Source organism: Eimeria acervulina, genomic scaffold (assembly GCF_000499425.1).
Source record: "Eimeria acervulina Houghton genomic scaffold, Eah_scaff364, whole genome shotgun sequence".
Lineage (NCBI taxonomy): Eukaryota > Apicomplexa > Conoidasida > Eucoccidiorida > Eimeriidae > Eimeria > Eimeria acervulina.
The window spans coordinates 119-27,329 of record NW_013549857.1 but is presented as its reverse complement, the minus strand read 5'-3'; the positions used below and the strand labels follow the sequence as shown (position 1 = coordinate 27,329).

The 27,211-nt window shown below is 50.0% G+C and overlaps 2 protein-coding genes across 2 annotated transcripts; one reads left to right on the top strand and one right to left on the bottom strand.

The window, feature by feature from the left end:
* Positions 1-2,241: 2,241 nt before the first annotated feature.
* On the bottom strand, positions 2,242-4,209 carry EAH_00034990 (hypothetical protein, conserved; the record flags this gene model as incomplete). Its single annotated transcript, XM_013395778.1, has 1 exon — positions 2,242-4,209. The coding sequence occupies one exon, from the start codon at positions 4,207-4,209 to the stop codon at positions 2,242-2,244; it is 1,968 nt and encodes a 655-aa protein (XP_013251232.1).
* A 4,380-nt stretch (positions 4,210-8,589) lies between these two features.
* EAH_00034980 (leucine rich repeat protein, putative) lies at positions 8,590-25,118 on the top strand (the record flags this gene model as incomplete). Its single annotated transcript, XM_013395777.1, has 20 exons — positions 8,590-11,000; positions 11,385-11,638; positions 11,936-12,269; positions 13,982-14,125; positions 14,761-14,898; positions 15,527-15,604; positions 16,118-16,231; positions 16,412-16,758; positions 17,666-17,966; positions 18,158-18,578; positions 18,840-19,104; positions 19,513-19,882; positions 20,129-20,243; positions 21,070-21,335; positions 21,722-21,961; positions 22,509-22,551; positions 23,133-23,437; positions 23,633-23,752; positions 24,004-24,491; positions 24,667-25,118. 20 exons carry the CDS (start codon positions 8,590-8,592, stop codon positions 25,116-25,118), a joined length of 7,206 nt encoding a protein of 2,401 aa, XP_013251231.1.
* Between the last annotated feature and the right edge of the window lie 2,093 nt (positions 25,119-27,211).

The following is a 27,211-nucleotide window of genomic DNA, read 5'->3' as shown; positions in this document are numbered from 1 at the left end:
TATATATATATATATATATATACTTGCTGTTAAGCGTGCTTTTCCTTGGGTATATATATATATATATATACATATATACATGCATATATATGTATCTGTATGTATGGGCATGCATATAAAACATTCATAAAAGGTCTATGCAGACCTCATGCATGCACGCCTGGGCGTGCATGCATGAGATCTGTGCATGCACAGCTTGCCTCCACCACAGCATCAGAAATCATTTATGCTCTATTTTGGTATATTTTAGTGTGTGCGTGTGCGTGTGTTCGTGTGGTGTTGTGTATCTTCGGGTACGCAGCATCAGGGAAAATGAAATTATCTCTGTCTTTAGAGCCTCCTCGTTTGTTGCTGCAATCGGACAAGGATTTCAGCATAAAGAAAGAAGAAAGTGTTGATCTTGTCGTTACGCCTGAATACTGTCCTCTAGTCGCTACTGCGTTCGATGCCGGGGTGTCGCTACAGTGGACAGCCAGCTGCCCCCACGACTCCCGCACTGCAGACCAGCTGCTTCGACTCAGCAGCACCAGTAGCACCCTCAACAACAAAGCCAGCGTTCGCCCCTACACGCTCACTCCAGGGTATACATACACAGTAACTGCCAGCTTAAGATACACTGCAGACGTCAGCCTGGCCACCACCCAGAGTTTCGTTATTCGAGTCCTCACTGACACCGTCAGCATCCGCTTTCAGCTCGCTCCTTACCCGGCAAGCGCTCGACAAAGCACAGAAAACCGCAGCTACTTGAGACGATAAGTCCTAACAGCAAATGCACTTCAAGGTCAAACAAGCAGCAGCCGCTGCCCAATATGTGCCGCCCAATATGTGCCGCTCTGGCTGTTGTCGCGCTGAAGCAAAAGTTGCTACTGTTGCTTTGCATTCACATCCGAGCTGGACGTTTGGGAGGGCCAGCTACTGCTGCCGCTGCTGCACCAGTATCGCCACAGTTGCAGCTGCTGTAGCTGCTGCAGCAGCAACTGTGGGTGCCCTCCCATGTTACTTCGTTGGGCTTTACTTCCGAAGCTCTCGTTTCAGCTGCGGCTGCCTCTAGCACTGCTGCTTCTCTTGTTGCATGGTGCATTGATGCATCTGCAGCTACTGCTGTTTCTCCTTTTTGTCAGCAGCGGTGTACCCGGTTCTTACACCCAAACACTTGCTCCTGCAGTGCTGTTGCAACACCACTACAGTAGCAGCACACTGCATGCACTGCAGCAGCAGCAGCAGCACGCTGCATGCATTGCTGCAGACCTCAAGGCTACAGAAAAATAGAAAGATATGATCCGTTGAGAGAAAATAAATCTGCTGCTCCCGCAGCTCCTAAATGGAAAGGAGACTGTCTCCTCGCGGCCCCCGTCGAAGACGTCTGTATGCACAGTGCATGCATATTACAGCAGTTGTTGTCGCCGCCGCTGCTACTGCAGGTGCTGCTGTTGCAGGTGCTGCAGCAGCTGCGGTTGCAGCTGCTGCAGCAACGGCTAGCTAGACTGCTGTTCGACACAAGGCAAGGGCCTCCTACGCTGCGAATGGCAACGCGTGCGTTCTGCAGCTGCAACAGCAACAGCAGGAGCAACAGCAGCAATTGCTTCAGCTGCTGCTGCTGAGAGGTGCCCTGCCCCAGGTGTACACCGTTCGCTACGACGTGTTTAAAGGGAGCGCAAATAGTGCGGCAGCGTTTTCTAATGAGGGAAACCCCACACAATACAACGGCTTAATATATATCATATGTACAATATATATTGTTTTTCTGATGCATGAACGCATGCATTCTACATTATACATAAACGATTATGACGTATAGAATATTCCAAGCATTATACCAAAAGGATGCACGGTGTGAGCGGCATATCAGGTAGTACGATGATGCAGTAGGCTACAAGCAGAGTTTGGAAGAGGCTGATTTTGTTTCTGTTGCTGCTGCTGCCTTGGCGTCTGCAGCTGCTTTTGCTTCTGTCTGGTGCCTCAGTAATTTAAACGCTCCCGCTTATGAGATTTCATTGGGCACAGATGCTGCGAAAGCAAGGAAGCCCGCCTCCGCTGATATCTGCTGCTGCAGTTGTTGCTACTGTTGCTGTCGCTACTGCACCTTCCAGGACGCGAAGAAGCACTGCATCATTCTCGCTTATAGTTCGATCCATTGCACTTGTCGTCTTCTTCGCCTTGCTGCTAGTGTCGCTGGACGGGGGGCTGCTGCTGCTGCTGCCACTGGTGCTGCTGCTGTCACTGGTGCTGCTGCTGCTCTTGCTACTGCTGCTGCTCCAGCTGTTTTTTTGGAGTGTATTTAACGGCTGCCGAATGACGCGGAGACACCGTGGAGTGTATAGGAGTTGGGCAGTCGTTGCAGAGGTTCCCAGCAACTTGCTGCTGCTGTTGCTGCTCTTGTTGCTGCTGCTTTCGCTGCTGTTGGCGTTGCTGCTGCATTTCGCTCCCTTGCTGCTTCTGGCCCGGCCTGGCATGTTGCCCGCTTTGCGTCATACTGCTCCATGCGACTTGGTGTTGCTGTTGCTGCCTTTGCAGCTGCTGCTGCTGCATGCGGAGCTGCCGCTGCAGCGCGAGGTCGTAGGGCCGCTGCTGCTGCTCTTTTGCATGTTGAATGAATGCCTTCAGGCGGCGTAGATTGTCTCCTTTTGGAAAGTCGCAGCAACAGCAGCCGGGCTCTCCTGTCTCCGCAACGGTTGCTGCTGCTGCTGCCCGCTGGCGCAGCAGCAGTTGAGGTGTCTTGCCCTCAGTAGCCTGCTGCAGCTCCAACTCGGAGGCTCCTTCAAGCACCAGAAGCTCATCCATGTGAAGCTGCAACAGCTGCATGTACACTTCGTGCGTTTCGCTGCGTCTTCTGCGGAGACAGGGAGGCACAAGCCTGCGTATCCCTCTTTCATGTCCTCTTTGTCTTCCGCTTATCTGTGTTGCTGCTGCTGCTGCTGTCGTTGCTGCTGCTGCGGCGGTTGCCGCTGGAGCTACAAAGACCAGGCCCCCTAGCTGCAACCCCTCGGCAGCAAGTTCAGAACGCAGCTGCAAAGCAGGGAGGAGACCCCTGCCTTCGCTGTATAGGATGACACTGTGGGGTGTTTGCTGCTGCTGCTGCTGCAGCCACAAGAAAGCAGCACGGATATCCATACGCACTGCGGCAGCGGAAGGAGTGCAGAGCCTCCGCTGTTGCTGCTGCTGATGCTGCTGCTGCTGTTGAACTGCCAGGCTTCTCCTGCTAGGGCAGCAGCAGAATCCGTAACCGGTGTACTCATAACCCAGGACGTTGATGTTCAGAGAACGACAAAGATAAAGAAGAAGAGGATAAGTGAAGCCTAAATCGCTGTTGCTGCGATGAGAGACTAACAAAGTTTGAGTTGCTGCTGGATGCCGCAAGAAGAGGGCAGGGACAGTGCTGCCGCTGGCTGTTTGAAGCTGCAGTGCCTTCAGGCTGATGCTGCTGCAGTTACTGCAGCGCCAGCATGCAACGCAGGGGAAGCGGCTTTTGAAACTGCTGCTGAGGTTCATGTACAGCTGCCACTGCTTACTGCTGCTGCTGTTGCTGTTGCTGCAGCACTGCTGCGTCGCCCTTGTGTCGGCAGCAGCTGCGCTTTCCCTTGCATCTCCTGCTGCTTCTGAATCTTCTTCTGCAGCAGATGGTGCTGCTGCGGGAGGAGCTGCGGCGCCATCAGCAGCACAGGCTGCTACGTCACTGTCTCCATCGTGAACGCTGTTGCTGCCTTGAGACGAACAGGAATGATGTAGTACGTTGCTGCTAGGGGGGCCTGTTAGACCAAAGCCTGCTGCTGCAGCATCATTGGTGTTGCATGCGAAGCATCTGCTCCAGGAAGCAGCAGCAGCACAAGAAGAACACAAGACAGTTGGCAGCTGTGCTGGGAGCTCCTGCTGGGGCAGCAGCAGGAAGCAGCTCAGCTGCGGCTCGGTGCTGCCCAGTTTGGGAGGCCGTGGGGTGCTGCTGGAGTTGCTGCTGCTTAAACCCTTGTTGCTACTGCTGCTGCGGCAGCTGAGGAAGCGCCTACAGTGGCTGCTGCGGATCTCATATGTGGTAGCAGCGCAATCAGGGGCATGCCACCCTCCCTTCGGTTTCCGTGCACTTTTGCTGCAAGGTAGGCACAGACAGCAAGTTGTCGCTGGTGCGGTTGCCGTTGCTGGTGCTGCTGCGGTTGTTGCTGCTGCGGTTACTGCTGCTGCGGTTGCTGCTCCTGACTCTCCCCCGTCCCCTCCCATCATGATATATAGGTCGCTTTCGCTCCAGCTGCTGCTTCGCCGTGCTGTTACTGTCCCTGCTGCAGGAAGGTACCTCCTGCACCTGCCGCTGCTGAATAACTTGATGCTGCTGCTGTTGCTGCCTTCGTTGCTACTTCTGCTGCTGCTGATGCTGCTGTGGCGGAGGCGGCGGCGGTCAACGCGACTGGCGCCTGCAGCTCCGGCGAGCGGTTCTGGTCCTGCTGCTGAGGTTTTGCTGCTCTTCTAAAGTTTGTTAATAAGTTCATGTGTTTGTTTTGAGTCTTTTTGCATGCGAAAAGGTTGACAGTGGGGAGCAACGACGCCTGCGGGCGGCGCTGCTGCTGCTGCTGCTGCTGCTGCTGCAGCAGCTGCAGTGCCCCGCGCTACTTCGTTGAACTTGCCGAGTTTTAAGCGATTTGACTGAAATAGAAAGAAAAAAGTGGTAATTGTTAATGCATTGCAAAGAACAAACTAAAAAAACGGACAAAATGCTGCTGCGGCGGCGGCGGCGGTGGCGACAGCTTTGCTTAGTGTACAGCTGGCAATCGGCGACGGACTTCTGCTGTTGGTGTTGATGTTGTTGATGCTGCTGTTGTTATCACTTCTCAGCTAAAAAGATTTATTCAGTGTGTTCAATAAATCCTGAAAATCGAAAAGAGACATTTGCAACAAGAGAAAATCAGCTGCAGCAGGTGCTGCTGCTGCTGCACTGCCAGTCGCCGCCTCGGCGCTGCCGACCAACAGACTGCCGTCCAGCCCTCGCTGCTGTGCATGCGCCAGCACCTGCTGCGGCTGCAGTTGCCGCTTCTGTTGTTGTTATTAGTGGTGTTGTTTTTCATTCTCAAGACGCTTCCGTTTTTACGCTGCTTTCATTCGCTTTTGCAGTTCGCTTTTGGGTCGGCGTCGCTGTATGCTGCTGCCGGTGCTGTTGCCCCCCTTGCTCCAGCAGCAGCCTTATCGAGACCTTCAGTGCCAGCCTTTTTGGATCTACTAAATCCGGCAACTTCAGTGAATTCGCTGCAGCATGGATAACAGCATAAGCAGCGCTAACTGCGGTGACAATAGCGTCAGAAGCAGCAGAAGCAGCCGAACCAGCAGGAGCAGCGGCAAAAGCAACATAAAGAGTAACAGCATCAGCAGCAGGGGCAGCATCAGCAGCGTCGGCAGGAGAGAAGAGCTGAAGGGTGTTTCAGGAATTACGATTAAGCGATAAGAACGGCAGCACCAACAGGAGCAACAACAGCAGCAACTGCTGCTGCTGCTACTGCTGCTGTTACTGCTGCTGCACTCACCATGCACCCTACGGACACTCCAGGTACGACGGAGCAGCAGCGCCTGGAGCAATCGCAGCTAAATCGTTGCTGCCGCCGCTGCTGCAGTAATATGTGTGGCCGCTGTCTACACATTAACAAACAAAGATGCATCAGCATAAAGCGGAAACCCTCTTTTTCTCTATTTGCCTTTGCTGCCGACAAATATTTTCTTGCCTTTTTATTATTATTGTGGTGAATGCGCGCAGAAGACGGCAGCAAACGGGTGCGGTTTTCCTCAAAGCATCAGATACGCCTGAGAGGAGCAGAGAGCCTCCCAAGACTGCTGTCTTACTAACATTTTAGTACTGCATTGCGTTTCCTCACTTTACTCCGGCTACTAAATATATGTGATGCATTATAGTATGTATGTTGCGTGTATGGTATGTACACACCTGCATACCATCCTTTAGCCAGTAGTTTACTTATTACTGTGAGGCTTGCCACATTTTTCCTGCAGCACTGCGGCGCCAGGCGTTTGGCGTCCATAGCTCGTAGCATTCAGCAACAGCAACAACAGCAACAGCAGTCGGAGACGGTTGATCCAGGTGAGGATGAGTAGTGTGACAAGCATTTCGTTTGTCTTCGTGTCTTTTGCATGTGAAAAGCCAAGCCAAACCGCATGTATTTGCAGTAGTTTCAGGTTTCCTTTGAATGTTTTGACATTTTTTTTTAATAGAGTTCCTAGTTTTAGGTATATTGGGAAGCAAATTGACAAAGTACTAATAATAACAAGGTTTCATTGTTTAGTGTCACTATGCGGTGTTGTTTGTGTAACTTTGTTGTGTGCCACTCCACGCCTCATTAATTGTTAAATGCTTGCATTGCTATATGATTGGCTTATGATTACAAGCATGCGCATCCAGAAGCGTCTCTGTGTGAACAAAGTTCTGCTGCTTTTTCATGTATTGCTTTGAGGTCGCCGTTTGTGGGAAGGCAACAAAAGGAAGGCTGGCAACGAAGAAGACGTTCCCAGAGACAGTAACCTAAGCCTAGACCTTACACCCCCTGCAGCGTTTAGGGTTTAGGATTACGCCTCCAAACCCTAAACCCTTGATGCAACCCCTGAGCCTTTGTCTCGCGTGCAAACCCTACATTCTAAGCCCCTAATTCAGTGAATGCCCAGCGGCAATCCACAAGAAGTAGTTTCCTTGTAGTGACGAGAAATATGAGGGTTTTTTAAATAGTGCAGCAATCGATTACTACTGCAATATGTACATGTATTATGCATGCATGTTCCACAAGATATATATATATATATATATATTTGTGCACAATGTTACGTATTCTCGCTTAGTACAAGATACTGAAATATACTTGTTTTTCTCATTCTACTTGTTAATGCGTCTCCGGCTTGTGTGCAGCGGCCGACTGGAACCTGCTGAGGAGTTGGCTCCCGCGGCAGCTCCGGAAATCGCAACAGAAAAACAACCCGAAACCCTGAACTGTAGACCCTGTAGACACTTTTACCATAAACTCTACACCAGTTCCCACGGGCTTTTCCCGCAAGCGCTAAGTCCTGGACGCTAACGCGGCCTTTTGGTTTGACTCGGGGTAGCCGCCTGACTGGATACGACAGGCCTTCACAAAGCGAACAGTTTCTTTTCTTCGGTTCCACCAAGAAACATCTCCGAAGCGCGCATCTGTTCTCAGCTTTGTCCTTGGCTCCTTGACTATATATATATATATATATATGCGTGCGTATGTCTCCTTAGAAGCTCATTTATAAACATTCCCACATTTCAATAGAAGGGGAAGGTACAATTGTTGCCCCTACTACACCGTAGGGTCGGTGGCCGTGTATAGAGTAGTTGAAACATTTATTTCAACTGCGATGATACCCTGCAGCGCAATGTATGCAACGTAACTCTTTCGCGTTTAAACTCAAATCCAAGCATTTAACTTACGCGTGATAGCTACTCACCGTATGCAATACTAATTGTTTCTTCGCGTGATATGTAGGTCGTGTGACTGCAGAGAGTGCACAGGGAGACCGAATTGTAAGCTAGAGATGCCGCAAGGTCAGTCCCTAGGCTTAAGGGTTTGGGTATTAGGGTTTATGCGGTAAACTGTAACCTACGCGTTGTTCAATGGCTGTGTTCGAGGATTTACGGGCCACGGGCGATGTACTTGCACGTGTATGGTGTCAGTACGTGACACTGGCCATAACGATAATTTTTTTTGTATTTCTGCTCACAACTCAAATGGTTTTAAAATATGTTTTGGAACCGCTCACTAGTAGCAGCACTTCCGTTGCCTTGTGCCTTTCTAGTGTTGAGGGTTTAGTATATAGGGCTTATGTAATTGTATTGGCACTTCAGGAGGAAATCGAAGTCTGATCCAAAATAATCTAGGCGAAGTCAAAGCCGTTAAGTATGTTTAAGCGCCAGTTTCAATGATAGGAATTTCTTGAAGTGATTTTGGCGGCCGTTTCACGGTACAGGACAGACGAAGGCTACTTGCTATCTTCCGGTGTTGTTCACTTGATTCTTTGGGTTTTTCAGGTTTCATCTTTGTTTATTCCTTGATTTGTTTTTTCATTTGGATTAATTTCAAGAGGAAGAGCGGCCGACTTCAATTTGCATTTCCAAGCGCCGCATACACCGCGATCGATGCAGGTCACCACCCGCTGGTAAAGAAACGCGCTGCATAAACCCCAACTTTTAAAAGCGGCAAGTTCTTTTTCCGTTCTCCTTTCTTTATCCAATTGTTTTGAGTTTCAACAATTAAAAAACAGCATCTATTTCTAATTCCTACGCCGCGAAAAGCAGCCGATGGCCGCCGCCAACCTGAACCGCCGGAGCATGCAATGCAAGTGAACAAGAGGAATAGATGCAAAATTAGGAACAGATCACTTTCACTACAAGTCTGAAAAATAACCTGTAGAGGTATGCAGTCGCAAGATGCGAGTGTTGGTTCAGAAATGAGAGAAAAAAGCTGAACGCAGGATAAACACAGAAAACCTGTGCAGTGAGAGTTGGTTCGCTTGGGCATCAAAGGGGGCCCCTGGGCCCCCCCCCTCCCCGCCCTTCAATGCGTACAAATTTATTTTGTTGTCTTTTATCAAGCAATGCGGCGGAATATCAAAAGCCCACATCAGCGGCCTGGGGCCCCCATCTGTATTAGAGGGGTATTCTCAGGGGCCCTTGGGAATCACTTAGGAGTCCGCATTTCTAGCCGGCCGCTGCAGTCTGACTGGTCTGGTGAGGCTCGTCCTGCTCGCCCAGCCCCATGTGTGCTGGCAGTGGGGTGCAAAGCTGCGCAACTGCAAGAAAACAGCAGCAGCAGCACTGGCGGCAGTGGCAGTGGGGGCAACAGCGGAGCCAGCTGCAGCAGCAACGCTCTACATACCAGCAGCATCACAGATACCACCACTGCTCGCATCAACCCATGTACATCTTTAGGGAACAGAAACATCTTGGATAGAAGGGGAAGTAGGGCCCCCCAGAGACAGAACTCTCAGCCCGCTTGCGTTTCCAGTTTAGGATGCTTCAGTTCACAGCAGCAATTCACGGTGGTCGTAGAGGACCCTATCCCCAGCATTCCTAGCAGTAGCAGCAACTATAGCAGCAGCAGCACCAGCAGCAGCACCGGCAGCACCCGATTTAGTTCACAGCAGTGGCATCCAAGTTGCAGCAGCAGACCTGAAGGCCCCCGAGGAGACGGCGGCATATCGCAGCGACCAGTGACAGAAGATTTCGCTCGCCTAAGCAGTAGCACGACCTGCTTTCTCCGCAGCTCTCGCGCGAGTTCACTTTGGCAGGAAAGTGGCGAACGCGACCCTGCAGCAGCAGCAGCAACAACAACAACAACAACAGCAGCAACAGCAGCAGCAACAGCAGCAGCAACAGCAGCAGCTCTAGAGAAGCCTCTTGAGAGCCCCATGCTTGACGTGGTTGCCATTAAAGCATCAGCCGCTGCAGATGTTGCTATTGCTGCACACGAAGATGCAGCCAACAAGCAACTGCTTCGATGTACGCCCAGAGGCACAAGTGAGGAGCCGGGGTTAACAGCTGGCCAACGCCGAAAAACAGATAACGTAGAGGCTTCATCGAGCCTGTCGTGGAGAGGAGAGCCCAAACAGGAAGAAACAAGACAGATTAATGCTCTGTTGAAAGCAGAACAAGAAACATGCGCCAAGCTTGAGCATGCAACAGGGCCGCTCCAGACTCATTCCGAGGAGAGCTGCAAGCGTCCACTAAACATGCAGGGCCTTCCGGAGACCTCAGGCACTCATTTCGGCAGCAATAAGTTCACCACCAGTGGCAGCAGCAGCTGCTGCAGCGATAGCAGCAACAACAGTGCCTGCATTCCCCAGGATAAGGGAGAAGTGTGTGGCGAAGGTAGAACTAGCACAGGAAGCAGCAGCAGCAGCAGCTGTAAGCGTAGCAGCAGTTTTGCCGTTTCAGGTATTACCTACAAGTTGCCAGGCCTCGCTAGAGTGCCTAATCTCTGCATTCTCTCTCTACGGCAGCGTGATACGCAGCTCCTATCAAAAGGAGACAACGCTGAGAGGGGGCTGTTGCTGCAAGCGGCTCTGCCTCCTGCATCACCAGCAGCAGAAGCAGCAGTAAACGAAAGCAGGCAACATCAGCCTGAGGCCCCAGGGGCCCATCAAGCCCTTGACGTCCATTGCATTTCGGAGGGCTCACGGAGGCATTGCCTGCCGGTGGAGGTAAGCAGACGCAGCAACAGCACCAGCCCCCACAACAGTAGCAGCGCCGGTCAGTTTCGGACGCACAACAGCAGCAGCAGCAGTAGCAGCAGTAGCAGCAGCAGTAGTAGCAGTAGCAACAGTAGCAGCAGTAGCACCGTTACCGCCAAATATGAAGAAAGCGACGGGCCTCAACAAGATGGGCCAGCATGTTACAACGGAAACCAATTATGCAGCAGCAGGAGCAACAACAGCAGTAGCAGGAGCGCCCATACCAACAGCAACAGCAACAGCAACAGCAATAATAACAACAGCTCCAGTTGCCTCGACAACTCGAGCAACGGTTGTGCCTCTCACGGCCCGTATAGATTGTTTGCCAGTTCTTTTGCGGGTAGCCGCCCAGAGAGTCTTAGAATGGCAGATCCCTCAGCTAGTTTGAAAGACTCCGCCGTTGCAGCAGCTGCAGCAGATAAAGTAGCCAAAGCCAAAGAAAGCCAACGTGGAAACCGTATTCTAGGGCGGCCTCATCTGAGTTCAGTAGGTTGCTTTGGAGGCTGGCGAAGGATGCAGGGCTGCAAGGGAAGGGGTACTCTCCGTAGGGTCCCTGCTTCGGGAGTTGCAGCTGTGAGGGTTTTGTCTGCACTGGGGGCCCCCAAGGGGGGCCTCCGGCACGACACTGCCAAAGACGACGGAGCTGAATCCCCGGCTAGCAGCCGCAGCAGCAGCGACAATGAAGTGGGCCCTAATAAGACAGCTACAGGGCCCCTTCCGAGGACAACAGAAGCCCTGACCGGCGGCTCCCCCGCATCCGTCAACTCTTCCGAGGGGTGCGTACACAGAGAGATGTTTACATATAGCGCAGGCTGCGGAAGAGACAAGCTCTACAGAGAGCGACATAAGAGACACCGACAACTAGAAACATCGCTTTCGGCAACTAGGGATTTGCTTGCAGCTGCTGTTTCTGCTGTTTCTCCTCCTCCTCGTGCTGCTTCTGCTCCTAGTGCGCTGTATACGAAGCTCTCCCCGTGCTGCAAAGCCTGTCGCTCCTGCGGCAGAAACTGCTTCAGTTTCTGGATCTTGCCCGGCGCAAAAGCTGCTGCTTCTTGTTCCCTTGATCATATTGTCTACGCATACAGGAAGGCAGTTCTTGTGTTGTTTTCGTTGTTGTTTCTGTCACTGCCTCGCTGCTGTCATTGCTGTTGTTGATGCAGTGCTTCTGCTGACCTTTCCTGGCTTTATTCTGTTACGGGAATCCGCGACTCATCGGAGGCGAATTTAGTTGACGCAATTGAGCTGATAATGGACAGGGCTTTGGGCCCCAGGACCCTGGGGGCTTTGGGGACCTTTGGATGTCTGCGGCAGTTGCGGCTGGTGCAGCAGCAGCTGACCTCTCTCGACTTCGTTGCAGTTTGCAAAAGTCTGCAGCTGCTGCACCTTCCCGAGAACCAAATAGACCGGCTTGAAGGTACTTGAACGCAGGGCGTTCCTCACACAAAAGAATGCGCTTAGGAAGTTGAAGAATGTTGCGCGTTATTGGCAGACCAAGTCACTTAGAGCAACGCAGTCCTCGACTGCACTGTATGCTAGGCAGAAGCGTTCCCGTATCATTGTTTTTCTGCTTGAGAAGGAGCATGTGGCTGGTTCACTAGCTCCGAATTACTTGTCTTCTCGGTTTTGACTCCTTTAAATGCAGTTTTACACCCCTCTGCTTAAACTCCGCTAGTGGCTATGCGTTGGGCGCATTTGCTGTGGTTTGCCTAAGGAATCCAGAACTGCAAATTTCTAGAAGAGGTCGACCTGACTGGCAACCGTATTGCTGACTTGGGCGTCATCGTAACGCCTCCAAATGCACAGAAAGGGGCCCTTCCCGGGGCACCTGAAGACCGGACCGCCAAACAGGCCGCACAGGGTCCTCTACAAGCACTGCAGCGGCTACACACGCTTCGACTAAACAGCAACCGTCTGCGTAGTCTCCGAGGCCTTGAGGGCCTCGCGAACTTGCGGGTGCTGCAGGTGGCCGACAACGAGCTGACGCATGTGGGTGCAGCTCTTAGCAACAACAGAAATCTTGAACATATTAACGTTGCAGCGAATCAGTAAGCTCTGGCACCGTAATCACAGCGCGTGCACCTTAGAAGCTGCACAAAAGACAAAAGCAGCGCACACTGCCCGTAAGAAACCATAGTCATATTGGTTGCTGAACACCGCTCATAGATGCGCGCATGTCCGTGTATAATATATATATGTATATATATATATATATATATATGCACGTGCATTCACACTCGTAGGAAACAACACTTGTGTGTTGACATATAAGCCTTTGCACCTGCACATGCTCTCCCATGTCCTGTTGACTGTTGACTGTCACGCAGTTGATTATGCGCTGTGTGTTGCTGTCGTTGTTTTCTCCTCCTTCTGCCTATCAATTCGCAGAGCTCGCTATCATCAGATGGTTATGATTCATGTGGTCAGCGGTCTTGTGGGTATAGTCCCTCAGCTGTGCATGCGTTATTGAGTTTCTCTCTCGTTCCTTTTTCCTTCTCAGCATTTGGTCTTTGCACGAAGTAACCCTGTTATCTCAACTGCCCCACCTTCAGTCTCTTTTATTTTCGGACGTTCACTTTTTGTCGAAGCAAAACCCCATCTGCAGGCTGAAAAACCACGAAATGTTTGCTCTCTACCACATGCCAATGCTAAAGGTGCGACGAGCCATTGCAGCCTGCATCAGCAGCCCCAGCTACGACAGCAACTATACTGAGTTTAGCGGCTTTAGTATTTACAATTTTGAATACAGTTGGTCTCAGCGGTGTCACAAACAAACGTGGTGTTTGAAGTGGGTAGCTGCGTGCATCAGTGACAAAGTACAGGACGCTTTGCAAACGGGCAGCATCCTGCTGCATGCGCAGTTGGACTTAAATTTATAAAAGGGCCAACCAACACTTGGGGAGTACTTTACTGTAGTTACTTGACCGATTAAAATGGGTTGATATCCGTTTCTAATGTAAAATGAGCAGGGCCTGCAGGGGCAAGATGCAGTGGCCCAATGAAAGCTAACAAAAAGCGTTAATATGCTTCCATCTAAGACAGCACAGGTTGTAGCGTAGCACCCAGTCTGTTACGGCTTTTCTCTGTGCGACGAGGAAGAAGACCAGTGGCGTTTTAGTGTGTACTGCAACGCAGAATGAGGCACTCCAAATAGAAGACAGGGGACGATAGTTGGCCCTATCCCTGTATTTTTTCTCGCTTAGGCTCTCAACCAAACGGTGCTTGAAGCTGGCGACTCCGCCTTCGTTGCCGCAACCTATCAGCGAAAAAGGCTGTATTATTTGCTGGAACAACAGAAAACAAGACGAGAAGCACGAGACGCCGTCAAGGAGTTAGATAGGCTTCACGGGCAGTTCAGAGTGGCAATCAAGGATAACAGAAAATTTGCTGTGCGCGTTCTAGAAGCTGCGAGCTACACTCTAATTGTCGCTTATTCTTGAGCCCGCCACCGCGACTGTGTAATTTGGATCTTCTGGATGCGAACCCTTTGCATGCAACTAGTGTATCACTCTGACTGCCCAAGTGCACTTTTCACATTTCATGGTGCGCGTTGATGTGTGTGCTTCTCCTTCTTACTGCATATGGCGTATAGTGTACTTGACAGATACTTCAATTCACAAGCTTTCTGCTTACTGTGCTGCATTTTGTCTGTATTTCCGTGCAAGCCTGTGCGTGCTCACCCATTGTAGTTTCTGCGTTAACCTTTTGGAGTATTACAGGTGTTGTGGATTGTATTGTAGGACTTGGTGGTGGCTCGCAGTGAGCTGTGCGGAGGTGCATCTTTCTTTCGATGGCTGGCGGCTGAAGTGCGGAAACGAAGAGAGGCAATTCTCAGCACTCGCAAGAAAGAGTTGGAGCGATTCGGAAATATTCATCTCGAACTGGGGGACCCCAGTAAGACCTGGTCAGCTGTCCATACGTCAAAGAGACTTCGTCCCCACGTGACAGGCGGATCAGACACTACATTTCAGAAATCCTGTGCCTAGTGTGCTGCATGCAGCAGTTTGTGTTGAAACGCTATATTTTTAAATGCAACAATGTACATGCGTCTTCAGTCATCATTACTATTTTTTCACCAGCAAGAGTATACTTCAGTACATTTCGTGGCGTCAGACAACTCCGAAAAACTTAGATTTCGATGCTAAGCGCATTCGGGTTCCACCGGTGTAGATACGCGTGTGGCGACATCTACGGTGCGGATGCCCATTGTATTCTGCTTATAAAAATTCGCAGTCGCGTACGATGCGTACGTGTTAATGTAGATGATGTGAATGTACATTGTTATCTGTCGATATGAATGCGAAAACGCGTAATTGGAACACCTTCTGGATTGCGGGATCTTCGCTTCAGCTTTTGCTTTTTAACGCTCATCATTCCATGTCATTTCTTCGCCGGGACCCATATTTTTCATATTTGATGCAAGTACCAGTGGCGTCTCATCTCGTTGCTTTTTGCAGGTCTTCTGGTGTTTGTTCTAGGTTTACTCAGGGTTCTCATGGTGCAGAGTTTAGGGTGATTATTTCGGTTGGTTGTCTTTAGGTATCGTCGAGCTGCAGATTGCTTGGTTCGATCGTTCCACCCGGACGATTTCGTCGATTTCGGATTTAAAAGCATTGAAATCAAAAGTGTCCACCGGATCGTTAACAGAGAGGCTGAAGCAGCTTTCGACTTGCTCAGGTACACCTACCAGCGACAGCAGCATAAGTATTACATGTATATGTATATAATGTATGCCTGTGTGTACGAATGTATGTGAAGATGCCTATTGCTAGATATTTTTATATGTAAATATGCACCCTTCGGATAAATATTCAAGCTGCAACTACCTACACAATGTATATTTACAAGTGCCTATTTGATAATTATTTTTATATGTGAAAAAGCACCCTTCGGATAGAAGTGCATACATAAACCTCCACAGATGCATGTGCAACACCGCTGTACTGCCACTGTACGATTGCAGTTGGTAGTGTTGGTTATGATGGTGAAGTCATTATTCATTGGTAACGCTCCCTAGCAAATGAGTGCTCTTCCCGCCTGCTTCTGCTAAGGACATGTTGCACCATTGACATAATATTCACACCACATTGCTGCTCCGCCTCTTCGTGGCACTGCTGCTGTACCGTTTGTTCTTATGGCTGACGTCTAGCTTGCCCGTTACGAGCCACCGTAAAATATGCGTTTGTGTAGGTTCATCGGGTGCACGTAAATGCATATGTAAACAGACCCAGCAGTTAGCCGCTTAGCCGCGCAACTACTCCTCATTCCGTTGACGTCTTGGTTTCCCTACTGTGGCCTGGTACAGGAGCGCATGTGCTGTGGAAAGCACTGGGGACTGGGTGCTATGCGGCGCCAATCCCCGCCAGCCATGGGGCCTGCTCAAGTGAGTTATATTTTGTGGTGGCATACAAGTGATGGTAGTTATGATGCTATATATATAATATAAATATATATATATATATAGCACCATGACTACCGCCCTCTAGAGGTGATAACGTGTTATGTATGTGCACATGAATATATACATATATATATATATATATATATATATATTCTACAGGATAATACGTTTAAAGGTGTTGCTTAGTAGAGCTGTACGATAGCAAAAAGAAAATGGATTGCACAGTCTGTTCCAATGTTTACTGCGTTATCTCGAGCACTACTATATTGGCTGCCGAACGCTAAGGAAAAACTTTTCACAGTTTGCCTTCCTTTGGGTTTTCAGAAACATTGTTGATCTTGCTTGTGCATGAATCACGCCTAAAAGCTGCGAGCACTCCGGCATGTACACTTTTTCGCACAAAGTCGCCCGACTGCATACGTACAGGAAATAACTCTAGAGCGCGTGTTCATGAACAAATACCATGTCTGTGGATTGCTTTTGTGGTTTCCCCAGGCAGAGCACCTCCGGCATGTACGGGGATTTGTTCTCGCAAAGAAATGGGCTCCATAGTTGTCCTCTAATAGCCGCGTCAAACGGCTTAGCAGACGCAGACCTGCCCCGTCTTCAGTGAGGAAGTCGCCTGTCTTGTGTGCATGCGTCTGACACGCGTGCTTGCGCGTACCACCTAAGCAGGGATCGAAGCAAGGGGCTGTGGAGTTTTCTTATTGTTTGCTTATCGGCTTTAAAACGTATTTAAACGAGTCAATTGCTAGGGAGGGGGCAAGGAGTTCGTGTTTGTGTGAACAGTTACCTGGCCTCAAATGAATCATTCCAGGCGATTGCAAGGCAGACGCTTGAACTGGCTAAAGCGAATGCAGCGTTGCCTGAAGATATTCCCTGTGCCGATATGTCTCCCACGAAGGTCGAGGGCCCCTACAACCAGGAAGGAGGGGAGCCACTCAACAACTCTGTTGTGCAGCAGGCAGTTAGAGATGGCCAGCTGGCGCTTCCTGATGGGGAAGTTCTGCTCTGTCGGTGTCTTCTTCATGAGTCCATGCCAGATACCCCTGTAGGGTATACACAGCAGGAAATTCCAAGTCTGATAGAACAGGGGCCCTCTAAATGCACTATCAGCAAAGCCGAAGAGCAATACAGTAAGGAAAGACAGTTAATGCATGCAACCTTCTCTGAACTCCAAATAAAGAGACAAAGTTATGCCCAAGCATCATCAGCAGATATATCAAGGGGTTCACAAGCTCTGTGTGCTGTCTATTGCTTGGAACAGCAAAGAGCACTTAACAGCAACGGAGGAACAGGCACATTTCATACACAGTAGCTTAGGGCTTTGATGTAGACGCATTCTTACCCTTTATTTGGCTTGTTCTTCCCGTAGCAATCCGAAGTATAACTGCTTCAAATCCCTGTGCGTTGGCTCTTCCCGGCCCTGCCAGTGTGTACAAGCAAAGGATTTCAAACCCACAGATAAAAACATGGTGCGAACAAGCCTGCGGCTCTAAATCCTATACTGTAGGCTGCTGTAATATGCGGAGCTCCATGCAAAATGTTTGTGGCTTAGCTTTAAGCGTGTCATCGCACAGCACCTCGGACTCTCTGCAACTGTCAGTACAGCGGCAACTGTACTTCGCTGTTCAGTAATAGTGTAGAAGTCAGACAAACGGAATAGCTTTGCCTCAAACGGAGTAGCTTTGTTTCAATCAGGTGTACCCTTATCTTCCGCAATTAGAGAGGAAGCAAGCTGCATGCGCATCGCTTGCGCGGATTCCCGCTGAACAAAGGAAACAGCCCAACAAAAGCACTTCAAAAGAAGTTTTACATAGGGGGGAAAGTGCTGATGACAAATTTCATCAACGACGTAGGTACGCAAGAAGCTGTAGAGGATTTAGTTTTCCTGATGCGTCTCTGAATGCTCCCTATTGTTTTCCAGGTGGTTTCTTGAGCCTCACTGCCTCGTTCCCCATTTTCTCGTTCGGTTCGCGTATTCAAACAATCCGTCTAATTCCGCTTCTTCTGCACTTTCCAACCCTTGTGGCGGCCCACCAGCTGCACAGACACCTCCGGAGCTAGCAGCAGCTGCAGCAGGAGGTGCAGCGGCAGCAGCTGCAACTGGAGGATCACAAGACGCAGCTAGGGCAGCGAGTGCTCGGCAGCCCAGGGAAGAGACAGAAGGATTTCAAGGGACTAAGACAGCCATACAGACACAGAACTTGGATGAGGCACCCCAGGACCCTGCTGTAGGCCCAGCCGGTTACAAGTCAAATAATGCAGCAACCTTTCAGCACAGCCATTCAAATACCAAGGGACAAGATCCGCACGGCGTCTCTCCCTTCCTAGACCTTGTCAAGTACGCCGCATCCTCAGCATTTCCCGGAGGCGTTTTGGCATTAACAGAGATCTGGACAGTTGTGAGAATGCGCTCCTGTGTTGACGTCCGGCGTGTGAATTGCTAACTACAAAACGAAGACGGCCTTGAAAGAATTGTAGCAGTAGCTCTGTACTGTAATCAGTGCCCTTCGAACTCTGTGTCTGCCTCAGCATGGCTAAGCACCTTCTGTCTATTCACGTAAGGGAACTGACGAAATGCAAGAGGACACAAGAGCTCTTTGAAGCAAGGGGTCACAACGAGCGTGTTTCTGAAATCTCCGAGGAGAGTTTGCGGACGAAGGCTGTAATGTGCCCTTGCTGCATATCGACAGCTCAAGAAGTTGTTTTTGGCGAAAGCCACTTGCAGCAGGTCCTCCTACAGGACTATGGCTGCATTCGCCACATGTATCCACTAGGATCCTTGGGGAGACTGCAGAAGGCCCCTACGGAACCTGCAGCAGCTGTCTGTGGAGCAGGAGACTGCAAGGCGCAGCTAGACTGCAACGGAGACGTTCTCTCTTTGAGCCTTAGTAGCAACGCACACCTCATTGCGCTAAGCCGTGGGGTTCTACTAAGTTTTCAGAGGCTTCGGGTGCGCAAATGTTCCTCCATTCGTTTCTGAGACCGTATGCATCTCGTAAAAATGAAGGAATGTGAAGAAAACAGCCTTCTCGTTTGCTGATGCAATAGCTGGCGATCGGGCTTCCGTGAGGGAATGTATAGGGGTACCACAACGAAACTGCAACGGGAAGTGGCGCGTTGGCAGCACTTTAACTAGGTAGCGTTGTCATCTAAAAGGTACTCTTCACAGCCTATGCAGGACTAGCTACTGCTTTCGTTTTACTTTTTCCAGGTCCTGCTGCTGCCCCTTAACGGTCTGCGCAACTTTGATGCCCCTGGAGAGCCTTCAGCAGCTTCAGCGCCCCCGCGGTCCCCGAAAGACTCTTCTTTAGGAGCCCCCAGTGAATGCAGCAGGATAGAGCTGCCTCAGCTGCGGGTACTAGATTTGAGTTTCAATGAGCTCTGCACCCTCGACGGTTTCTGGGGTGCCCCCCGTCTGCAGCAGCTGTGCCTCGTTGCTAACCACTTGCTGCTCTTGTCTGATCTTGCGCCAGTCGGTCCGCCCATCCCACAGACACAACTGACCTCATACACGTGCACAGAAATAGACTCAAAAGGGAAAAAAGCAAACAAAAGCGGGAACAGCTAAGCAGAAGCAGTAGATCACCGTGCTAAGTCTTGCGAAAATCCGAAGTAACAAACATATTCACAGTTGCATCCAGCGATATTCCCGTGTGATAGTAGTGAAAGGTAGACTAGGACCTGCATTTCAGTGCCCCTACACAGTATATGAAAAAGTGAGAACTTTCTGGAAGCCGAATCCCGTGGGATTCACCCCAAAGCCGATAATTTCAACTATCATAAAGACTGCAGACATGCAACCCCTCAGCCACTTCAAGTTCAAGAAGGTTCGTCGAGGTGTTCTAGGTATATGGCAACTTTGGCTGGTGGTGCTGCTGCTTCAGGGACTGCTGCACCCCAACTACGGCAGCTGTGGCTTGCGGGGAATCCTTTGCACATGGGCTCGCACAGTTCGCACCAACTCCAGCAGCTATTGCCTGCGCTGGAGTTGCTGGACGGCCGGCCGCTGCAGACGGCACCGGGCGGAGACCCTCTAGCATGTCCCCTGAAGTCGTCAACCGCTCCATCACCAACTCAGGCAGATGCATCCGTGGCTCCACCAGCCGCTCACTATGCATATGCGACAGGGGCGCCCGTCGTGTCTTCTTCCGCCTTGCATCATAACGCATCAGGAGCAAACGAGCCACGCAGCTGGGCCATAGCAGCAGCAGCAGAGGTTTCTTCCATGGACGAGTCCCAAGGCCATCGATACTGGTGGGGAGCCGAATAGCCATTAGTGCCCTCCTGCATGCTCTTCGAAACGAGGGCCACAGTGAAGGACCAGCTCGTGACCCATGTCCAACTCGGGCACATATGTTAAGCATTGCGCAGAGTCATCTTGTGCCCGGGTGTAGAGTAGCTTTCTGAGGGCCTGCTGCAACCGTATTCTTAGTATGGATCCAAGGTTAAGGGGTTGAAGTCCTTTCCCATTCAAGTCACTGTCCTTTGTGGTGTTTACAGCACATGTAAAGCAGAGGACGCTCAGCTTTTGGCATGTTCCTTTGTACTTCCTAGGACAGGGTCTCTTGAGACAGCAAGTACTTCCAGGCCGTTGGAAGATCTTGACCCGCTCCCGGTCGCGCTGCTGCTTCCTGCTTGTCGGGGTCCCCTTCAGCAATGCTGCTGCTTCTGCTGCTGCTGTTGCAGCTGCACCCCCTGTCAGTGCGAGGCGGTCGCTCAGCGAATGGCTGTTCCGTCTGTAACAGCGCCTCAGGTTTTGGCGAGTTCTGATGCAGCAAACCACACAATGTGCTGCGGAGGGCTCTGCAGTGTGGCTGCTGCAATCCGGACGGCGCGAATAAGCGGCTGGCTTCCGCACAGTAACGCTAAACCCCACTGGTCTCCTTCACACTACCAACACCTCTCAAATGGTGGTGCCCAGCGTTTCTTCAGAGAAAATCTCGTAGGGGCACCTAAAATCACCTGGAGCAACTGGAGAGAAAAAGTGGACGTGCTGGAGATGTCCTTTCTGCGATTGCGTGACGCCCCAAACATACACACACTAGTTGGGCTTCGAAAGCTGGAGCTTTCTGAAAATAATCTTAGCAGCATTCAGGTTCGCCTTGTTCGTATGTGCGCAGAACAGATACTGCCGTTAGGCAAACCTAGGGTCTATGCCCTTCCTATAGATCACTCATTTGCCGCATGCCCTCATTTTAAAACCATTATTTCTGAGTGTTTAACTGGCTTTCCCCTCCTGACGGTAGCTCGTATTTTTTGATCACGTTAATGCCCGAGAGAAAGCCGGGGGGAAAATATTCTCTTCAGGGCTTTGGTTGCTGCCAGTGTCTGCACTAAATGCAACATTGCGCCCTCCCTACTCGGCATTGAAGCTTGAAGTGCTTCGGAGTTGAAAGCCCTTGCTAGCTGCTTACAGTACCTTTTCGTGCGTCGCTTTGCAGGGTCTGCTGGGATTGAGCCTCCTAGAAGAGCTGCTCCTTGACGGGAACCGCATTGAGAGCCTTGATGGGATTGAGTCCTTCTGCCAGTTGGAGTGCCTGGACATTTCCCATAACTGCATCGCTTCCTTTCCCTCTGGCATGCGAAAGCTGACACGCCTAGTTTTCCTCTGTGCTGAAGGCAACAAACTGCAGCAACTAGAGCATCTCGGAGGACTCCCGGCACTCACCCAGTTGTACTTGAGCAACAACAACATTCGAGCATTTCGGTGACCCACTGACGATTTTCCCAACAGAGGGGCATCCTTTGAGAGTGTTTTTAGAAGCAGCTTTCCATATGCCTACACCTTTATATATATATATATATATATATATATATATATGCATATATATATATATATATATGTTCCTGCAGTGAAAACAATGGAGTCGCACAGCGGGAATTATAGTAGTTTTTAGATATATACACTCTCTGCATGCTTTGCATTTTCCCGCCTTTTGTGCTTTGCAACAACTCGGAATGCTCATTCCATTGCTGACTCTTGATTATTCTGATTTGGCTTCAACTACTGGATGTCTGTTCTCTAGGGAATTCTTATACAGTCAATCTTAGCACTTGCGTTTTTCTATGCATGTTCGTCTGTTCTGCATTCAGGTCTCTAATGGACCTCTCTCGGTGTCCATCACTCCGTGTGCTTGATCTGCGCAACACGCCTTTAAGCATGGAGGCAGAATACCGTCCCTACTCTCTCTACCTCCTCCCGTCTTTAAAAGTTTTGGATGGAGTTGAGCCAAGACAAGAGGAGAAGGAAGAAATAAAGCAAGTATTCGCTGGGAGGCTCACAAGGGAGCTGTTGGAACAAATTATAGGAAAGCAACTACCATGCCTTGAAGGGTGCGACGGGTCATAAACTGCGCGCATACTCCTGCGTCATTAAAAGTTTATTTTATAATTAAGCGTGCAATCATGTTTCAAATAAAAAGTATTATGATTTCCTATGTACACGTAGAGCATCAGGTTAGTAAATATTTGCAATTCGTAATCAAGCTCTCTATGAGCAGTTCCGCAACCGAAGAGTCATGTGAAACCGGGGATGTAGAAATTAGCAGTGTGAATACTCCAGCGCAGGCTCGCTTGAAGTCTCCAACTGAGCTGCGTCGTGCTTCATGGACTTATGCGTTGGGTGGAAGGCATATTCATGGGTCTATATAGCGTTAAAGGCCTAAATTTTTGAACATCCTTCGGCACTTAAAATTCGTCCTCACATGCGCAGGACACACGAGCTAATAACTCCTTCGTTTTCCCTTATATATAATTCCCCGCTGCACTAGTGACGCTCGTGGGTTTTCCTGCTGAATATTCACCCTAGCGAATGTAGGATGATGCATTCGGAGCGTGTGTCGACACCTCCAGAGCGCTTCTGCCTTCACTTTTTCTTCAGGTCAGTTGACTTATCGGGTCATCGCCTTCGCCATATTTCGGACGTGATAACGGAGGAAAATTTTCCGTTCTTGCTGAGCATTAATCTGAATCAAAACAAAATTACGAGTCTGGCTTCACTGGGCACCTTGCCCCTCTTGAGAGTACAGTCTTGCAACTCACTGGACTAACACACCTCGATGTGCAGCACGAAAAAGCTTATACGAAATTAAACATGTACAAGCGAAACTCGTACTTTGTTTTCAAGAGAGGTTTGCGACGGCAGAGCTGCTGGGTGACTGGTTCACTACTGTGGCTTCCCTGCACTGCATGATGGCACATACTTTCACATAATTCACCTCACAGCCATGTACGGAAATTTGCGTTTCACCTTTCCTATTTTCCAACTAAGATGCATCAAGACAGGGAAACCTGAAGACAATGATGAATTACATATGCCGAAGGATTAGAATATGTCTGTGTTACGCAGTGAATGCGTGCAGGAATTGTTGGTAGCAAACAACAAAATCGACCTTGCATCGGGGGGCTTAGGTGGGGTTGATGGACCAGGGCTGGTCTCTTTGCCACTTTTAGAGGTATGCTTGAGCCTCAAAGGCTTCCTTGCGTGTTTTTGCATCTAACGCAGATCTTCGTCGGGTTTGGGTACCCGCTTTGCCATGTGTTGCGGGGAATTTTGCCTTCTCTGCAGCGGCTCGACTTGAGTTTTAATTGCCTGCGCAGTCTAAAGAGTTTGGCAGCAGCACCGCTAGGGAGCATTCGGGTACTGCAGTTGCAGGGGAATGGGCTCTCACGGGTTGAGGGTCTTGGGAACTGTTGCCGTCTAGAGGTGCTTGATCTAAGCGACAATCGCATCAGGAGGATCCATTCGGAAGGGTTCCAGGGAGCTTCTGAGACTCTACGATGTTTGATAATGGAACGAAATGGACTCAGGTAGTTTTGCGAGCTGAACTGCTTCGTCAACAAAGCAGCGCCAAATGGACCACGGTTCTCGAGCCGTGCATGGCTCACAAAACACACAGCAAGGAATGCAGATGTCATTTGGTAGTTCGCAAGCATAGCAATGGAAACCTAACCAGCAAGTGAAAATACTCACGAAGCGTGTCTATTACTTGGTTTGTCCTTCAGGTCTTTGTCCGGCTTTCCATTTCTACCCAATCTGGAGGAGTTGCGCATAGCTCAAAATAGGATACCGGATTTCACTCAGACAGAATACCTTGTTCAACTACCCAAACTGAGGCAAATAGGGTGAGCTAGTCTTTTTCCACAGTACAGATCAACAAATGCTATGCACGCAGTAGCAAAACTAGTGAAGCATTGAGGGTTTTTGCGGTGGAGTCCAGTCTATTATGTGGAGTTCTACAGGGGATCGCTTTTTCTGTTTTCTGGTCTCATGATCTGCATATATTAAGCAGGTTTGTACCCTGTGCATGCGGAATTCACTTCCATACTTGCTGTATTTTTGAATATTACCTGCACGACACGGTAATGTAATGCAGGTTTCATCAGAACCCTGCTTGTCAACGGCGTCAATGGCGTTCGGTTCTAGCTGAGCAGCTCCCTTATCTACAGTTTATTGATGGAGAAACTATCTTATTCGACGAGGTCAACAGGAAGCTACCAGCTGGTATCCCGGACGGACTACCTAGTGCCGAAGACTCTGGATTTCCCCTTTCCGAAGTGCTGAATGACGAGACAGATATGGCGCCGGGGACAATCCAGCAACAATCGACCCTTGAGCAGCAAATCCTGCAACAGCAGCAGCACCACCAACTACTTTTGGCAAAGGCGTCAAAGGTTCGAGTAGTGCAGACCAAAACTGAAGCCCTCCCATTAGGTGGGCTCCCCAAAACAAAGACGCCGCCAGCAGCGCCGGAGGTGGTAGCGCTTAATCTCGGCGTTGTGGGGGTAGGCGCTCCTGGTATTTCGCCCAGCAACGGGACCGGTTCTTTGCTGTCTCGCCGCGAAGCGCCGCCAGAGACTGCAGGTGTGATGCGAGACCTGTAGCCTATTTGGGAAGTTGCGGCAGTCGGGATACAAATGCACTACTGAAGTGAATCCTGGGCTAAAGGGCCCAATCGGGGTAAATATTCCACAGAAAGCCCAGTTTGGAGCCACAACACTGCCTAGTATTTCGATATTGCTTTGTTGTCTTTCTTCAGGGCTTCAGACGCTCGGAAGTCAGAAAGGCTCCAGAGCTGCGGCCAGGTATCTTCTGAAGGTGAACCGTTGTGGAGTTGGCAACGACCGTCACATGCGTCCTCACGGTTCTGGCTGGATAAAAGGCGACCTATGCGGTGGGGGTGCTGACCGATACACCAGAAGCAGCAGTACTGACGTCTGTGGCATTATGCCCACCTGGTGCCCCCCAGCTGCTACCTTTATCTCCAACCTCCAGCAGCACGAGCCCCTAGATCCTTCCAACGAAACGAGGCCTCACCGAGGGCTGGGCATACCGTACACAGGGGGATCACTATCAAGTGGTAGCAGTGCAGGTACGCACTTACCTACAATGCTGCAGGGGCTTTGCCTTCATGCAGATCGGGAACGGGGGCAAGCAAAAGGCACTCGATATAACGCGAGGCCTAAAAAACATAAGAAAATACCAGGCTGAAGCATCACAACTCCAACATAAAATGTTTTCTTTGGGCGCGTATCGTGCTCACTATTCTACCGATTTAAACGAAAAAAACCACGTGCTATATGGCTCAGTGAAGGAGCCTGGCTGCACATGGAATTGCTGGAGCAAGCCCTTTTCAGAATCACTGTTCGCTGTATGGCCAGGCCGTTTGGCAGGCATCGTGCCATATTCAGGGAAAGCGTTAATCCATAGATTGCATTTATTCTGCTCTCTCGTTCGAGGCGGCATGCCCAATGACGCAAAGGGCCAGCTAAAGCTGGCCACTTGCGTCACCTTTTTGCATGCACATACGAAAGCTCTTGTTAGCGATGCTTCATGGTTATCAATATTTCGTGTCCTGTCCCGACGTATGGTACGCGAGAAGCCAGGCTTCCCATTTTTTTAACGTATCTGCAGTTTGCTTTGCTGAAGCAGGCGGAGTGCAGATAAGCTAATACCGTATGTATGCAATATCGCACATAATACCGAGTGCTTTCAATCCAATCTTTTTGGGATTCTACATTCAAAGCTTTCGAAAAGCAACCCATGGTTGGAGTGACGTAAAATATGCTCTCGCGTGGATATTGAGGACATTTTGACACCATCCTAAAGAGTGCCCATTTGACTGCCTTGCTTCCGTCCGTTTTACCCAGACAGGCAAACATTCGCTTGCTACAATAGTCATACCACCGACTAATAGCCTTGTTGGCGATACATCAGTGTTCTGTTCTTAGCTTACATGACTGGGAAATGCGCGGGTAGAACGTGAGTACTACAATCAGTGGAGGTCACCTAGGCCTCCAGAAGAACCTACGGAATGTCTTTATTTGTTAATACCGGCGGCGGCAAGGCAACGCTTTGTTGAGAAGATCTCTTTCTGCAGGTGGGCAAACTGAGCTGGATGACTGCTAGGGTGACGCCCTGTGGCGGGATGACCAAGAACGCAGATGCACCCGCTTTGGCTACCTCCAACAGGGCCGCCGCTTGTCACCACTACTATAAAGACAATACAAGATCATCTTCGCCTGCGCTACTCTTCCAAAAATGATTCCTGCCAGCACGCACGAATAGAGCAGGCCTTCCCTGAATTCCACTAGCAATATTTGCAGGGGCGCCGCATGGATACGGTTGGCAGCTTCTTCGAAGGAGGCAAACAATATGCTTAGGCCGCCTTCATGTACAACTCGGCCTCCTACTTTAAGCAAGCAACAAATAGCAGAGTTAGAAACTGCGAAGCAATGGAGGGCGTCAATGCAGCGCTGCGTAAAGTTGTATCTGTTCGGCAGGGCGCGTTTATATAAGAGGTCCGTGCAAGGGGTGAATGAGAGAAAGGCAACTAATAACTGGCTGACCCCAAAAGCGGGCAATGAAGGAGTGAAAAGAGCAGGATTCACCAAATGCGTGCTTACGAGTCTATGAGAGGAGGAGCGAATCATTCACCTCGTTTTCTGAAGACAGGTACTCATGTGTGGCGATAGATGCAGCAGATGTTAAAGCATTAAGCGCGTCAATGCCCCTCCCGCTAAACAACAAGATACTGGTTACCAGAAACAGCCGAATTTTGTGCCTTTAACTCTAGGGGAGGACAGTCACGACGGGCGATACTGATGCGCTCGCCAACTGTCTTTAGCTAGATATAGATGAACGAACGCGCTTAGGATGAAACAAAATCAGGACATCTAGCAAGCAATGGATGTGGAGGCAGGCTACAAAGAAAACCCACTACCCTTTACTCCCTCGACCCTTATACCTGCTCTGTAATAGCACCGAAAGAGTTGTTAGCTCATGCAGCGGATCGTCGAACATTCAGCTATGCTCTAGTCAAGTGGCAATAGAAACACACCATCAACTTCAAGTCATGCAGTCTTTCTGTGCCTGCTGCTCAGTTAGCTAGAGCACCATCGGTGTGGCTTTGGCATGCGCACTTCTTTTTTCTTCCGGGCCCCCCACAATGCGATGCGTAGTTGTCTAAGAACTATCCCCAGTGTGTGTCCATGTAGGAAAAATGGCGTTTCTGTCCTTGCACATGGCGCTAGTGGCAACACTGCTTACACCTACGTGTGTTGTCACTCGTCTCGGGCTGCCAT